Below are 18348 nucleotides of genomic sequence, written 5' to 3'. Positions count from 1 at the left end.
ATAATTGCAAAGATTTTGGAAATTTATTGAACATCTCCCAGGTAGGCCTAAATTATTCCAGTCCCTAACTCCTCTTCCTGTAATATCTAAACGAATATTTGCCCAAATTTGTCTTCTTGAATTCCAACTTTAATAATAATGGCTTTACATCCTGAGGTGCTGGAATTTAGTCCTGCAGAAGTTCTTTTACGTGTCAGTGAATCTACCGACTGACGCACCTTCAAATACCACTGGATTGAGTTAGGATCAAACCTGCCAAGTTGGGGTCAGAAGGCCAGCGCCTCAACCGTCTGAGCCACTCAGCCCGACGAATTCCAACTTGATCTCCATATTGTGATCTTCTTGTAAATGTCTTTGTTGTTGTAGGTAAATTCCACTACTTCATTATTATTAGTAACCAGCCGCTCCGCCCTGCATCTCTCCCCCCCCCCCCCCCCTCTCCACTCTATAGTCTACCCGATTTTATCATCCAATAGGAGAGATCCACATCGATCTACTAGGCCCCTCTCTGTCATGCCCTCCCCTCTACACGCACAGCGTGGCTCACCACAAACTTTCCATGACCACAGTCCTGAAATAGTGTTTGGTGACAACAGACTTAACATCGGCAGTCTAGATAAATACGTAAGTTTTTCACTATATTATAATTGTATATAATTTATTTTTTGTCATTACTGTTTCATGTTATCACTTATCTCTCTATCACTGACAAGTTTACGCTACGTAAACAATACTGTACATATATAAGCTTATTTTAAGTGATTTGATAGAATCTGAGGATGTTCTTGTAGAACGAAACATGTCATTCTTTGTATGTTAGTGTGTGTTTTACAGATATGCTTTTAGTGTTTTAATTTACATTGTATTTGCTATGTGTTTGACAGACTGAAAAGCCTTTGCTACATTTAACTAAGTCAACACTGGAAAACATGGCTTCATTTTTAACAAATTATTCGGCCAGTCAGGCAAATTACGAAGCCAAAAAGCTCAAATCACTTAAAATTAAAATCATGAACATTTACAAGTCAATCACATTTAATAAGAAATGTCTAGAATTAGAGCTCGTTCCTAAGTACATACCCATAAAAGCTAAACCCACAACAACTTCGGCTAAAATATCAACATCTCAATCACAGTTACTATGGATCAGAAATGAAATCAAATTCGCGTACATAAAGAAACAGCAAATCAATAAACAAATTCTACGCATCCATTTAAACCTAAGCAACTTCTGGCACCGCACACAATGGACATCCTATTCCAATTTTTTACACGATTACATTAAAAAGGAAGCAATCCGGAAACAGAAGGTTATTGACAATAAAATACGTAACCTAATGATTAAACAGAAAAGTCCAGAAAACGCTAGGCACAACAAACTCGCGAATTTTCACCCTAGATTAATTAACAGATCAGACACTACCTTTTCAAAGAATGAAATAGATCTGCTAGAGAAAGGTCTCAAATTCAACTGCCAGGAACGTCATAACGAAAACAACATAAAACAGCTCATCACTGACGTAGAAATTGCCTGCGACAAAATACCCTCTCCACAAAGAGAAATAATAAAAAACATAGCCACCAACGAAGCCCTAAAAATAATCGCACATGAAAATTCCACTAAGCAACCGTATTACGCCACTCAATACTCGGCAATGAAAACAGTTAAGAACAAAATTAAAAACGACAGCCTTATCATCACGAAAGCGGATAAAGGTAACACAACAGTCATAATGAAGAAAGACGAATACATAGAAAAAGCAATAGAATTTATCAACAACAACGGTATTCAAGAATTGCAACGCGACCCTACAAATAAATTTCAAAACCAAATAAAGCAAGCTATCAAGGAAACAGACTTAATTTTCACAAAACAAGAAAAAGAAAGCCTCATAATCAAAAATCCTAAACTCCCCACACTAAGAGCCCTGCCCAAAATACACAAAGAGCTTTGTCCCATTAGACCAATAGTAAATTTTTAAAGGTGCGCCAAGTTACAATGTAAGCAAACAACTGAACATCATTCTAAAAGAGAAAATTTCACTTAAAGGAGACAGATCAATTAAAAACAGCCTAGAACTAATTAAAGAATTAAATAAACTTAAAATAACAGAGAGCACACGTATGATATCCTTTGACATCACTAACATGTACACCAACATACCAATAGATGAATCCATTAAAATTATCGAAAACCTTCTTAAGGAAAACACCTCTCTACAAGAAACCAAAGAAATTATTAACCTTCTTAGAACAACACTACACCAAAATTGCTTTGCATTTAACGACAAAATCTATTGCCAAACAGAAGGGCTAGCCATGGGCTCACCGTTATCAGGTATAATAGCAAACATTTTTCTCAATAACTTCGAAAACATGTTCTTAATGGGCCAGTTTTCAAAAGGAATCTTACATTGGAGCAGATTTGTGGATGATGTCATATGCATATATGATAATGACGTCACTAATGCAGACCAGTTATTAAACACTCTAAATTCTTTACACAAATCCATCAGCTTCACAATGGAACCAGAAAATAACAAGAAAATAAACTATTTAGACATCACAATCAACAGGAATAATGACAACCTATCTTACAAGGTATACAGAAAGCCCACTCAGACGTCACACACTATTGACAACAACTCGAACCACCCATACACACACAAAATAGCAGGACTGAATACAATGATACATAGAGCTATTTCCATACCAATGAGCACAACAGATTTCAATGAAGAAATGCAAATAATTAAACAAATCGCGAAAGAAAACAACCATCCTCCAGGCACAGTGGATAAACTTTTAAATAAACATAAGAAAAGTCGCCGGGAAAGCACCACACACGACAAAGAAAACTACGTGGTTCTCAACTATGTTAACAATAACACATACAAAGTAGCTAACATTTTCAAGAAACAAGGTTTAAAAGTAGCTTTTCGAACGAATAACACACTACAGAGACACTTCAGCAGGTGCAACTTAAACAAAAAGGACCCTTTCTCAAAGTCAGGAGTGTATGAACTCAAGTGCCAAGAACCTAACTGCAACACCACATACATAGGTCAAACAAAACGTAATTTCCATACAAGATACAAAGAACACAAAAACGCGATCAGATATAATCGGCATTCAGCCTTCGGGGAGCACATCTACGACTGTTCACACCATTTCACAGACATCAACACTGATCTAAAAATTTTACACTTCGAAAATAAAAGTAAATCTTTGAATATAAAAGAAGCAATAGAAATTTACGTCGCAAAAAATACTAATGCCAATAACCTGAATGAGCATACACATTTAAATAATTCCCCCCTATTCGTTCTACTCACATAATATCTATTAACACCTACTCCTTAAATTGCTTCTATCGTAAATAATAATAATAATAATAATAATAATAATAATAATAATACACATTTAAATAATTTCCCCCCTATTTGCTCTACTCGCATAATATCTGACAACACCTACTCCTTAAATTGCTTCTATCGTAAATAATAATAATAATAATAATAATAATAATAATAATAATAATAATAATAATAATAACGTCCCTTACTTTATTCAACTAAAAATTATTAATTTGCATTCATCCATATTACATAAAGGTACATTCGCATGGAAAAGGTCAATAACTTCTCTCCCCTCTCCAATGTTGACGGAAGGTGAATTGCTTTTTTCATAATAATAATAATAATAATAATACCGTTCCGTACTTCATTCACCTATTATAAATAATAAAAATTATAATAATTACATTCATCCATATTACATACAGGTACAATTAACATGAAATAGGTCAATAACATCTCTCCCCCCCCTCCAATGTTGATGGAAAGTTCCACAGCGCTCCAGCCGCTCCGCCCTGCATCTCTCCCCCCCCCTCTCCACTCTATAGTCTACCCGATTTTATCATCCAATAGGAGAGATCCACATCGATCTACTAGGCCCCTCCCTGTCATGCCCTCCCCTCTACACGCACAGCGTGGCTCACCACAAACTTTCCATGACCACAGTCCTGAAATAGTGTTTGGTGACAACAGACTTAACATCGGCAGTCTAGATAAATACGTAAGTTTTTCACTATATTATAATTGTATATAATTTATTTTTTGTCATTACTGTTTCATGTTATCACTTATCTCTCTATCACTGACAAGTTTACGCTACGTAAACAATACTGTATATATATAAGCTTATTTTAAGTGATTTGATAGAATCTGAGGATGTTCTTGTAGAACGAAACATGTCATTCTTTGTATGTTAGTGTGTGTTTTACAGATATGCTTTTAGTGTTTTAATTTACATTGTATTTGCTATGTGTTTGACAGACTGAAAAGCCTTTGCTACATTTAAAGTGAAGTGTGGTAATGAGATGAGAAATGTTAGTATGGTACAGGTGAGTAGTAATTAATAATAATACGAGGAAATATACATACAAAGAAGTTTGGAACAAAGTACAAATGGGCTGCTTAGTGTTGTAAAAATTATAAACTCATGGATATCAGGTGTCCTCGTACTAAAGAATACAATGTAAAATAATGTAAATAATGTAAAATAACACATATAAACATATATATAAGTATGTACAAAGTCGGGAGAGTAGAAAGTGATATCCACGCGCACTATCCACCTTCTTCTTAACCAGAAATTCAAAAATACCTTCACGTCCAACAACAACAATGCTGCCGGTCAACACAGCTTTAATACACCAAATGCCTAATTTCTCTGCTTAAGCTGATCAGTGTCAAGCCAACTCGGCATGAAAAGAGTATCACTTATATTATATTATAAATCCATAAGATTATTACAGTTAAAAATAACATGTTTTAGGACTCGACAAACCTTGTTTATGCTTTAATATGGCTGATGATGACCCCTACTGTAGGTGGGTCGAAACTAGTTCCATGTAATTTACAATATTGTAAATCATATTAGTATTGAAATGAAATGTCGTATGGCTTTTTAGTGCCGGGATATCCCAGAACGGGTTCGGCTCGCCAGGTGCAGGTCTTTCTATTTGACTCCCGTAGGCGACCTGCGCGTCATGATGAGGATGAAATGATGATGAAGACAACACACATACCCAGCCCCCGTGCCATTGGAATTAACCAATTAAGGTTAAAATCCCCGACCTGGCCGGGAATCGAACCCGGGACCCTCTGAACCGAAGGCCAGTACGCTGACCGTTCAGCCAACGAGTCGGACTGAATAGGTGGAATAGGTGGAAACCTTTACTGTGTTATCATTCATATGTTATGTCGTAGATAAATCAACAAAATCATCCAATATGAGGTATAATTGGAAACTGCCATAGCCACATGGCATGAGTAAAACATCCAGTATGTAAGTCAATCTTACCTTATTATGTTAACTCAGTAAAATCGTATCGTAGATATTTATTACAATTCCAGCACAAATCTATCAAATTATAAGAGTAGAATTTTTATAATGGCAAAATCGTGTGAACTACAACTGGTTATTTAGCATGTGTAAATATTGGGTTGTGATGTGATATTTAAATAGCAGAAAGCGTAGAGAGGTGTGAGAATTACATACGTTTGTTGTTTTAAGGAAGAACTCCTTTCATCTAATACTAGCTTGGACGTGGTCAAGGTCGGGTGTTACTGATTTGTTTGTGGACATTGAGGAAGGTGGCACGAGCCAGAACTGGTTTGAGACAGTCTGGACGAGGGGGAAGTGTTTTTGTTTTTCTCTGGCTTGTTGAAATACAGTGTCTCTTTCTGATGTCTGATCTTGCTACCGGTAGTTAATTTTATTACGGATTTACACATCACCAAGTCTTGTGAACACTCTGTTTATCAGTTCCCTCCTGAAGGCTAAACCTCCTGGTTGCTGTACAGGTGGTGCAACAGGTACAGGGTCGTAAAGGGGAATCACGACATCCGGATCCTCTTCTGGTAAGTCGTCATTTATTTTGAGACTCAAATTGTGAAGCACTGCACAGGCAACAATAATATTCGGGATATTCTCCAGCTTGTTTCACAAGCCAACCGCGAGACAAGGAAACCACTTCTCCCATACCCCAAACAGTCTCTCCACAACATTTCTTGCACTTTTGTGGGCCCTGTTGTACCTATAGAATGTAAAGCATTTTAATAGTTTCGTATAAACAATAGGATATAATACAAACCTTGCGTACAAACATAATCAACTTAAAACACTACCTGTGTTCAGCTGGAGTGACGGGATTCAATAAAGGAGTAAGCAGAATTCTCTGGCAGGTGTATCCCGAGTCCCCTAGTAGACAACCAGTGAATTCTCCTTGAACATAACAGGTATAGAGCCGCAAGTTCTGAAATATTCTACTGACATGCTCACTTCCAGCCCAGTTTGACTCAATATCCAGAAATTCGCCTTTGGGTCCAGAAACAGCCTAAATAAAAAGAATGAGAATAAATATTTGTTGGTCAGTGCTTTAAAGGTGAACAAATAATATGTTATAGCTCAGAAGATACCTGTACGTTCAAGGAAAAATATCCTTTTAGGTTTCGGAATGCTTTTGCATGGGCCCCAAATTTTGTGTGGCAGAGACGGATATGGATGCAGTCAATAACACCCTTCACTCCAGGAATGAAAGAGTTGTTGGAATTGTGACCTCTGGCTATTTCCTCAAAAAGTAAGTGGTTGGCTGCTTTCTCTTGCTGTATGCTTGGCATCTTTATGTGGTGGTCTATGTGTAATGCAAGAATCCATGATATATTGGACACCACCCTCGATACTGTTGGTTGTGACCGTGAGCACAGCTCCCCAACAATTATCTATAAATAATAAAAAGATAAACATAGATAAGCCGAACATTCCTTGATTTTGAAAATATACTGTATTTCCTTCAAGGAGCAGCAATGGGCTTTTATTGTACATTGGTTCTTTAACTCATTACCAAAGAACCATAACCTTACCGAGCTTTATCCCTTACATTAAATTTAACTGCAATTTTTCATCGTATAGAACTTACCTGAAAACTTCCTGTGGCACAAAATCTCAGGCAAACAAGAAGCTGCAATAGTGGAGGAACAGGCAAGCCTCGTTGGTTTCTTTTCACCAGAACTGGTTCTACTTTTGAGTGTATGACCTCCAAAATGGTGCTTTTATGGAAACAGAACCTTCTTTTGAATTCCACTTCACTGTAAAATTCAAATGGATCCATATCATTTCGCAAGTATCGCTTTGGAGCACGGATTTTTTCTAACACTTCCTCAAGATCATCATTCATTTTATTGGTTAAGATGCAACATAAGTCAAGGGTCTCCTTGACTTGACGAAGTTCAACTCATTTCATCACTAAGTACCACTTAAATGACTGTGAATTCCAATAAGTTCAGCTTCATGAAGTTAGACTTTATGAAGTATATCACTATTAAGTAGGACTTATTTGTGCCAGAATTTGGAATAAAGTCTACATTTAAGTTCCACTTGAACATAAGTATTACTTATTGCGACTAAGAATACCGACCTTAGTATGCACTAAGCACTTTCATTGCAGAGGTGATTTGCAAAAATTGTACTCGGGGAGGTTAGATCAAGGTCGTCTAGGAAGTGGTTGCTTAATTGTATAGATGTTGAATAGTTCTGAGACCAAGACATTGCCTTGGGTCAGACCATTTTCCCCCACACCACTTGCTTTGTTATTCCTGATATACAGCCAGTTACGTACAGTTTTGCAGTAGGGTAGAAATGATTCTGGCATAGATTGTATGTAACAGCCTTCTACTGTTAAGTATGTCATAAGTAGCCATAAAATTGATGAAAGCTAGATCTATTACCTCATATTGTTAGGTCATCCATGATGTAGTGTATAAGATTGAGAATCTGCACAGCAGAACCTAAACATGATCTGAAGCCAACATGATATGCAATTAGCAGATCATCTAAAACCTTCAGTAGTCTATTAGTAACACACTTCCAAAAGTTCATACAGTTGTTAAGAAAAGAAAAAAAAAAAGATATATTAGTTTGTAATTTTTGGGGTGTTTATGTTCTTTTCCATGTGTCACCATAATATGGCTTTCAGACAAGCTTACAAAATAAGGAATGCCTGTACGCAGATGTTGAAGAGTTCTAGATGTCTTTTACCTGGATCTTAGGGCTTGTTGGAGGTCCGCTAAGCTTATATGATTAGAATTGAGGAGTTATTTCATTGTTAGATATCTTCTGGAATAGGAAGATGTGAGAACTTAGTGCTGAAAATCTCTTTAAAGTGTTGTTGCCAACATTTAAGGATGCCCTGTTTGTTTTGAAATTGCTGACCATCTTTGCCTTTTATGGGCACACAGTGGTCAGTATCCTGTGCTGACTTTGTTCTTGCTTTAGCCAGCCGGAAGATAGTTTTCTCTTCTTCCTTGAGTCCAGTATAGTATACAGGTCATTATAGTAAATGCGCCTGGCTTCAGTTTCTATATGCCTTTTTCTTTTCCTGTACCTTTTCTTGGACTTGGACTGTTGCCTTTTTCTTTTCATGTACCTTTTCTTGGACTTGGACTGTCGATAACCAGGTTTACCTGTCAATATGGTGGAAACTAGGTTTTGTTTAACCCAAGGTTGTTGTGGTGGTTGCGGTGACAGATTTGCATAATGTGGTCCATGTGCTGTCAGTTGCATTCAGGTCGATGGGAGGAAAATTTATACTGCCTGCTAGGATCTCTGTCTGGTCTTTAAGCTTCCACCATTTGATCTTCTCGGGGGCATTTATCCCTCCACCTCTACGAATTTTAGAAATCCTTAAGTCCACCATAGGCAGCTTATGTTGAGGGGTTACACAGTCAGATGGTATGACCTTCACATCCGATACTAGTCGGAGATTACAGCATCGAACAAGGATAAAGGATTTGACTATAGTCACCACTGGTGTAGATGATGTGATGGTTGTTGAACGTTTTGAAATAGGTATTACCAATAAACAAGTCATTTGCCTCGGCAAAATCCATTATTTGAGTTCCATCAAAATGTTTGGGTATGTTCTATGATTTCCTTCAACAGTGTCACTGATTCATAAGCATGACTGAAGTTAATTTTGTATATCAGTATAAAAACTTTCTGTTATGTTTTGGGCTATATCAATGAAAAATTAATTTACCATTTTATTATAATTTATGCATTCGTTTGGATACCGTAGCCATTACCACCAGGTCAGCTATAACCATCCTTGGTGTGACCAGTATGCCCCTGAAGATCACCACAGAGAAGTGGAATCTCATCTTGAGGATACGCTGTAACACGATCTTGTAGCTCCTGCCAAAACTGTTCCTTTTCTAAGTCATGACAGCCAGATTGTGGCACATGTACAGAGAAGACACGAAGGCGGGATGATGCAGTGTGAATTGTAATTGACATAAATTAGTCTGAATAGCATTGAACCTCGGCAATTCGATCTCGCAGGCTGGCACAGACTACAACAGCAATGCCAATCCTGTTGGATGTACCATAATAGATCAATTTATAGGCGTCCCCGATGTTATGAGATTTCTGGCCTTTCCAACGTGTTTCTTGCACAAATGCAATGTCCCCTTTTCGTTCTTTCAGAATCACTGTGAGCTTGCGGCTGCATCCAGTAAGAGCCCCACTGTTCGGAGTGATGATGCTTGAATGCTATCTGTGTTGGGCTACCTTCTTTAACTGGTTCCACCCTTGTCCATTTGTCATATGAATGACAGAACAAAATGTTTGGGTATGTTCTATGATTTCCTTCAACAGTGTCACTGATTCATAAGCATGACTGAAGTTAATTTTGTATATCAGTATAAAAACTTTCTGTTATGTTTTGGGCTATATCAATGAAAAATTAATTTACAATTTTATTATAATTTATGCATTTCTATTATACTACACTAATGCTCAATTGAATTAGATCCCTGTGTGGTTGGGGGCAGTAAAGTAACATCCACGGTATCCGCTGCCTGGCCCCAGGGGTTCTTAACTTGGGAGCATGGGTTGGTGGCTATGAGGTCCTTACCTGGGTCCTGGCATTGCTTCCATATACTTGTGCCAGGCTCCTCACTTTCATCTATCCTATCTGACCTCCCTCGGTCAACTCTTATTCTTTTCCAACCCCAGTGTTATTAGGTTTCCGAGGCCTAGGGAGTCTTCCATTTTCACGCCCTTCGTGGCCCTGGTCTTTATTTTGCTGATACCTTCATTTTTCAAAGTGTTGGACCTCTTCCATTGTCTTTCTGATTAGTGTTAATACGGGATGGTTGCCTAGTTGTACTCCCTCTTAAAACAGTAACAACAACCACCACCACCACCACCAATTTAATTAGCTGCAGCTGCTGTAATGGGGAAATGGACTATGCTTGGTCCAGCGAATATAGTAGGAGGGCATGGCATGTAACAGTGAGAACATCAGACCTCATACAAGTTTTATGAGTACCAGTTGAATACAGGATGTGTAAGACACGAGACCTCGGCGCATTTGATCGCAGCCAGATTGTTGCACCACGTGTATGGGCTTCTTTATTTCTGAATTATTATTGGCGTATGGCAACAAGTTAGATACATATATAAAGTACATAATATTTACAAATGTACACAGACAAGAAACATGTTTCTTGGGAGCAAGATTTAGTTATATAGCAGAATGTCCACTTGGGTGATCCATTGTATGGCTTCCTCTGTTGGTTCCAAAAAGTCACTCACGCTACCTGTGTAGGAATGTTGTAAACATTCACTTACAGTATGGGAGATCTTCTGCTGAGAGGCACTACAGTCACACTCAGATGATGAAATATATTTCCATTAATAAAGGGCATCCCTGCATCATTCTTGATTTGCTCTCACCTGATTCAGAGTGGTCCAAAGCTTACACGGTAGATGATGTCCACCAGGAAGATGTTCACTAGAAAAGATGTTGTGTAAGGAACTCTCTGTGGCAACTTTCTAGCAACTTCTCCATTCTTCTGAAGGTTGAAAATTCACGTCAGCCAATGTGACAGCATCACGCAAAGATGGATGACGTGACTTGAGCCTCGTTATCTTGAGAGTGAGAATATCATCCAAAACAGGCAGTTGAGGGTTCATTTCTATCTTCTTGTATTCTCGAATGAAGTTGTGCAGGCACTGGGCTTTCCAAGGACCACGATATCAAAAGTGTACCATGAGTTTGTGGATTCGGGCAAAACCACCCCCGGCAGGGTCAACTGTCATGCTATATGGCATGTTGATAACAGAAGTTGCTATTGGCTAGCTTGGATCATAAGAGTGGATAGACTGACCACAGTGCAGCACATCACTCATCAGTTCAATGCTGGACAATGTTGTGTGAGCAGCTATACCATCTAGAACCATCTCCTCACCTTGGATGGGTTACGGAAGCAAGTGTCCCACAAGGGTACCTCTGCTCAACACCCGAAACATGGCACAAAGATTGACGTGAGCAAAAGAATATCACCATTGAATAATCGAAGCATGGAGAAAAGGTCATCGGGACAAATGATTCAAGGTGCCACTTAGTGCACATGGATGGTCGGTTGCAAGTTTGCCATCAACTACATGAGGCAATGATCCCTTGTGGCAGCAGGGTACATTTCAGCCTGGTGGTGGTGGTATCCTCGTATGGAGGCTGTTCACGTGGGATGAAATGGGACCCTGGTATATCTGACAATGTTCCTCACTGGCAAACATTACAGGAACCTGCTGGGAGATAATGTTCACCTTTTTTTCCTCTACCACCATGCAGACGACCTGTACCGACAGCAAGATAATGCTCAAGCCCATTGCCCCGTTTTGTTGCTGACTGGTTTGATGAGCACTCCACAGATGTGAAAATACTTGCCTGGCCCCCGAGGACCCCCGATCTCAGTCCCATTGAGCACATTTGGGATGCTGTCAAGAGGGATGTGCATGCCCTGGACCCTGCTCTGAACACTTTTAGGCTGTGCATTGATCATGGAGAAGTATTGCTCCCCAACACTTACGGTGTATTGCGGAATCCATGCCGCATCACCATTTGTCGTCATTGTGAAACGAGATGGTACATGCTGCTAGCCAGTTATCTCTAATGCAGTTGTTCATGAGTGTACTAACTTTGTGCAAATGCGATTTTCATTTTGCATTAAAATTATCAAAAGATGTTACCTATCAGAATTAACTGAAATTCTGTGTTTTTCTTCAAACTATCAGGCAAGTTGGCTGTGCAGTTAGGAGCGCGCAGCTGTGAGCTTGTATCCAGGAGATAGTGGGTTCATACCCCACTGTCAGCAGCCCTGAAGATGGTTTTCTGTGGTTTCCCATTTTCACACATGGCAAATGCTGGTGCTGTACCTTAATTAAGGCCACGGCCGTTTCCTTCCCACTCCTAAGCCTTTTCTATCCCACCGTTGCCATTAAGACCTTTCTGTGTCAGTGCGACATAAAACAAATTAAAAAAAAAAAAAATCTTCAAACTGCTAAATCACAAATGTATAAGTGCTACAGAATACTAATTTTACAAATCAAGATGCTAAATATCTGATTTCAAAATGCTGAAAATCTCAACCCTTGGCATTCTCTTCTTGTTAATTTTTCTTCTTCCTGGTCTTTTTCCCATTTTATTGGGGTCATACTCAGCCCAATTTTATGGCCGGATGCCCTTCCTGATGCCAGCCCTATGTGAAGGGATGTACCCCCAACTATTTTATGCATCTGTGGTAATTGGCAGTGTTTATATGAAGAGAAATGTATTATTTTTTCTTGCAATATAGTCATATTGGTGAATGATTGTTTTTCTTTTAAATTCCAAATATTTAAGAGCATTTATAAAAGTATTCATTATTTTCCTTCCAGTCTTGGATTTGGAGCTCCTGGTGATAGTCTTCTTGCTGTTGCCAAAGGCTGTCCTCATTTAAAGAAGCTTTTCTTAGCTGCCTTGCGTGGTGTTGGCGACAGAGATTTGGAGCCATTCATTGAGCTATGTCCTGAAATGGAACAAGTGGATCTACTTGGTGTGAGGAGTATCACTCCAGAAATTTGTATCAAGTATGTACATAATAAGTGGTGTTTTGGTTAAATAATAAGAGTGTTGACCTGTCAGTATTCAGTTGGTAGGCCCCAAAGAATTAACTGAACACTTCCATAATCTCTTTTCAACCAGCACGCTGATCTCATGTACCTCTGTGCCCCTTACTTTGAAATTATTAACCTGTTTCTCTACAATGATGAGTATATCTGTTACTACCGTATTAGCCTGAATGTAAGATGATTCAATTCTTGGAAGGTATTTACAAGAAAAAGAATTAATAATGAATGTAATGACAACTTATTCAAGCTCTCTTATAACTAACATAATTTAGTAAGCCCTAAAATACAGTAATTTTTTTTTAAACTTATAAGGGTTCATGATAAATTATGAACTGTCATTCACACACCTTATCATTCTCCTCTTCCTTTTTCCCAGTTTATCTTTCCTACTGATTCACTGGTGCTGGAGTCAGGTTCAGAGCCTGAGTCTTCCTACAGTGCATGTAATCCTCACTCCCATGCATCTTCTAAGAAACACAGCACTTCTTAAACCCTTTTACGATAGTTTCATGGTTGTTTTCCCCCAGGCTGTAGTTATCTATATGACCAATAACTAGATCCATGGATTCTTCATCTTTCCAGTTGGAGTTAATGCATGATCCCCATTTAGCAACTAGTCATTGCACACGTTCTGAAGATGGTACTTAAATGGTTTATTAACAACATCAAGAACTTGAAGTTGTGCAGCCAGTCCCCACAGAGATTACAACAAGGTTTATGTTCATTTCTGCCAGCTGCTTCTTTATCTTCTCAGTAGTGTGTCCATGAAATGCATCAAGAGTTAGCTTGACCTCCTGCCATTAAAAAATATTTGTTTGATGACCCCAAACAATTTTAAGCCATTCTGTCATCATATAACTTTTGAATTTTCCAGTCTATCAAAGCACAAAATGCAACACTTTGAACACTGTAACATACTTGTAAAAGAACACATTAATCAACAGAAAGACATGTTTCGTTCTGCAAAAGCATCCTCAGATTCCATCAAATCACTTGTAAACATGGGTATATTTACGTACAATATTGTTGTGGAAATGTGTCAGTGATTGTGAATGTGTAATATGTTATGAACAAGTGTGACAAATTATATGAATGTTGAAGTCTGTTAATGACACTCTTAATAGATATAAGAATGTTTGCTATAGTCCAGGGTCAGACACTGGAGATAAGGCGTGTGGAGCCACAGCTGTATTTATGTTCAGAAAACTCAGTGTTGGACACTGAACAAGAGACAAAGGGGTAAGATTGAAGCTGTGGAAATGGATATATTACAGGAGAGCATGAGAGGTACCCACTTGGATCAGATGAGGAATGAATGTGTAAGAATAGAGTTGGATAAGAAAGAACCGCTTGCAGATAGTGATGTGACAAGTCAAATATTTCAACACGTTCAATTCGAGTCAAGCGTGTATTCGAGTCAATTCAAGTGACTTTCTGTTGTAACTAGAGTAAAGAAATCGACAGATGTCCATATGAATCATGGCCGACTGCGATACGATCTCACTTGCTGACGCGCTCCCGAGTCATCCGAGTCAGAGACACGAACTCGCCCAAATCATCCCGAGTGAGATCGAGTGCTTTCTGTTCATTGACTGATCGATTTTTAATAAATGCTAGGAAGAGAACTCAAGTTCAGCTATCAAGTATTCATTTAATTATAACAATAATAGTCGTTTAATTTTGTATCCCATCTCATTCACAAGACATAGCAATCGTCACCAACTCGAGTTGGCAGTGTTTCCGAATACAAGTTACTTGAGTTGACAAAGTATTGGACTCGTCATTTGCTACCTGTGGTCAAAGATACGAAATGTCCCGAATAGCCCCGAGTTCGGCCGAGTGCTTTATGTTCTTTGATCGATTCTTAACCTAAGCAAGAAATCAGTTACAGTATTAACATTATTTTTACAAATGATTAAGCCTTTCTCCTTTAACTTTAGTGTTGTAATATGTTACGTAATTAGTTTTCTTTACAAAGGATTGAGACTGTTATTTGGTTTACGTTTGAGAAGAACTCAGTATTTCTTTTTCCTTATTTATTAATGTTTTATTCAGCTGCCAGCCAGTGTTAATTTAACAAGTATGTGATTTCTGGTAGAAAATACATTACTGTACTACTATGAATCAATTGTCTTCATTTTCATGCCTAAAATGTGCAACCTGCACAGTCATAACATAGATTTGGGTAAACTCTGCGCACATAGAAAGCATTTGAGTTCCCTCACTCGCCTCTTTGACGAGACATATAATGACCTCGTCGTCTCGTCTCGCTCTCCCTGCCCGACTCGTCAACTCAATTTTCCTTACTCGCTTCTTTCGCAAGATATTGCGATTGTCTTGCTCTCCGTGCCCTACCCAGACAGCTCGTCAACTCGAGTTGGTAATGTTTCCGAATATGAGTGACTCGAGTTGATGAAGTATTCTACTCGTCACATCGCTAGTTACACATAGGATTGATGCTTGAGCACTGAGAGGTATGGACTTGTCCGACAGTTGAACAGTGATGGACAGTGTTTTGCTCAACTGGATTCCACCAGGGAGAAGATATCGAGGAAGACAATCTGGAGGGAGCCATGGAAAGGAGAGGTCTATCTGAAGAAAACTGACAGGATAGGAACATATGGCAGAGTCCTGCAGCCAGACCCACCGCGCAGCACTTCAAACCCACGGGCTCCGGCAACCCAGCCCGTGCAGTGCCGTTCTCTTCTGACGCGGCAGCGTACTGGCCCACAGCACTGGACTCATAGGGCCCACCGCAGTCCACCGCGCTGGGCGGGCCCAGTAGAATAACCTTGAGTACTTCACAGTAACATGTGCGCCGTGCACAACGAAATGTTCACGTCACACTACTATTCGGATCATTGTCTCTACGAATTCCCGTACATTTTAAAGTAGGCTAATCACATTTGGAAATTAAACAGTAGAGATTTATCCTGCACTGTAATAATAATAATAATAATAATAATAATAATAATAATAATAGAAAACAAACAGAAACTTTCTTCTTATTCTTCTTTTATGACCACATAGGATCACTTTAGTCAGTCCGTCGTTCAGGTCTCTTTGAAGGGATTGTTCGGGCTTTGCGGTCCTCCCAGTACTTCTTCAGACGCTCCGATCTTCGTGCCCTTTCCTCAGTTGAAAATGTGCGTGTTGTTGGTTTGTTTTGTGTAAGGGAAAAGCGGAGGTTTGTATTCTTGAGTTTTGTATTCAATTTTATCTTATTTTTATTATAAAGTAATATTCATCTGCGATTGACACCAAATTAACTGAAAATGAATCTAAATAACACAAAGCATATTCATAGGACTTTGTTCGCGTTTACCTCGAAATAAAATACAAACAGAAATTACGTGCAATATGCCAACAACGCAAACAAACCTGAACATAGCTTTTACTTAGTGTGCGTAGTTTATTGGTCATTGTTAATTGTGGTGGAATGGAATTACTGTGAATGAAAAGAAAAGCATCAGCAATCATCTGGTTGTAGAAGAGAATGAAGCCCGCTGAACTGAAATTTATCTCTGAAGCTGAACTTGATGCTTGCATACATATTACTTTCTTAGCGATCTGGTGAAATTTTGAATTGTTTTGTCCATTTGTTCTCCAATAGGACGCTATATCCTTCTTCTTCCATTCCACAATTTTGCTTTAAATATCTTTCCAGCTCATCTGTTGGAATAGGAGCATCATGAACATCAGTCCACGAAGAAAATTTCATTACTTTGGCAGGTTGTGGCATAGTCGTGGAGTGCGATGACACGGAAACATTAGAATGCTCGTCATTCAAGCACACCTCGTTCAACGTAAGTTTTTATCTAATCATAAAAAGACAATCAGTCCGACTCCTTTAACCTATACTAATATAATAAAGATAATAATAATAATGCTATTTGCTTTTACGTCCCACTAACTACTTTTTCGGTCATCGGAGACACCGAGGTGCCAGAATTCAGTCCCGCAGGAGTTCTTTTACATGCCAGTAAATCTACCGACACGAGGCTGATGTATTTGAGCACCTTCAAATATCACCGGACTGAGCCAGAATCGAACCTGCCAAGCTGGGGTCAGAAGGCCAGCGCCTCTACCGTCCGAGCCACTCAGCCCAGCATATAATAAAGAGAGAGCGCGAATTTTGTTAGTCTGTGTATATCTGGAGGGTAATCTAGGAAACTACTGGACCGATTCTAAAAATCCTTTTTTAAATGTAAATATACATTATCCCTGAGAGACATGGGCTGTATTTTATTTTCAAAATAATTCGAGGTGGGGGGCGACGGGGGAGATATCAAAATAATAGGCTAATATAGGCGAAATATTGAATTTGTTGTGCGACAACAAGACTAAGCTCATTTTAAGCCCCTTGACCCAAAGAACAATTCTCGGTAAGCCCTACGGGTCCGAAAACCATGTTTTAAGGCCCTGAAACCGACCATTATGGAGATATTGGCGCCACACTACCCCTGCTCTCGGAATTGGATAAGGAAATGAACTGCCATAACCATGGCAACGCCAGCTCCAGGATTCTACAGCAGCGAGATTATGTGTGTACGTTTGGGCATAGCTGCCAACCAAAATTTGTACACATAATCCCTGAGCATATCTACAATATATCTCGAAAACTTAACATGTTATAGATGTGAAGTGGTATTTATAATCTCTTTTAAAAATAAATAGACATGTATTATTTTGTTTTTGGAAAAGACACTTTGGGGGGGGCTGAAATGTGGACTGGCGTGAATTCTTAAGATGAGCATATCTACAGTATATCTCAAACGCTTAACACGTTACAGATGTGAAAATTGGTATTTTTAATATTTAAAAAATAAAAAACAGGTATTATTTTGTTTTTTGAAAAACCGCTTAACGTGTGGGGGTTGAATTAATTTTATTAGGATACTGATATCTCAAAAACTGTAGTTGTTACAGACGTAAAAAAATTGTATTTAGAGTCTCCTTTAAGAAGAAAGAAATACGTATTCTTTTAGTTTTGGAAAATCCACTTAAGGGGGGATGAAAGGTGTGAAATATTAGTTGAATTATTTGTATGAGGATACTTATATCTAAAAAACCTAAAGATGTTCCAGACGTGAAAATGGGTATTTGAAACCACCTTTAAAAATTTTAAAAACACTCATTTTTGGGGGTAAAATTAACTTCGGATGGGGGGGGGGGGGGGGGCGTTGAAATCGGTGTTGAATTATTTTCATGAGGATACAAATATCTCAAGAACTGAAGATGTTACAGTCGTGATAATTGGTATTTTGCAGCTCCTTTATAAATAAACACGTATTTTTTGTTTTCGGAAAAACCACTTAAGGGACTGAA

General features: G+C 38.6%; 1 protein-coding gene across 3 annotated transcripts in view; it reads left to right on the top strand.

Moving 5' to 3' along the window:
• The window catches only part of Fbxl4 (F box and leucine-rich-repeat gene 4), a 279999-nt gene that overhangs the window by 226853 nt on the left and 34798 nt on the right, over window positions 1–18348 (top strand). For 2 of the 3 annotated variants that reach the window (XM_067137655.2, XM_067137656.2), the window contains one exon: window positions 12787–12978. In XM_067137655.2, coding sequence (XP_066993756.2) covers window positions 12787–12978 — 192 coding nt within the window. Of the gene's footprint in view, window positions 1–9549; window positions 9689–12786; window positions 12979–18348 lie in introns of those variants that run through there. The other variant, XM_067137657.2, reaches the window with a different exon arrangement.

The sequence above is a fragment of the Anabrus simplex genome, chromosome 1 (assembly GCF_040414725.1).
Source record: "Anabrus simplex isolate iqAnaSimp1 chromosome 1, ASM4041472v1, whole genome shotgun sequence".
Taxonomy (NCBI): Eukaryota; Metazoa; Arthropoda; class Insecta; order Orthoptera; family Tettigoniidae; genus Anabrus; species Anabrus simplex.
This window is presented reverse-complemented; position numbering and strand designations above follow the sequence as displayed.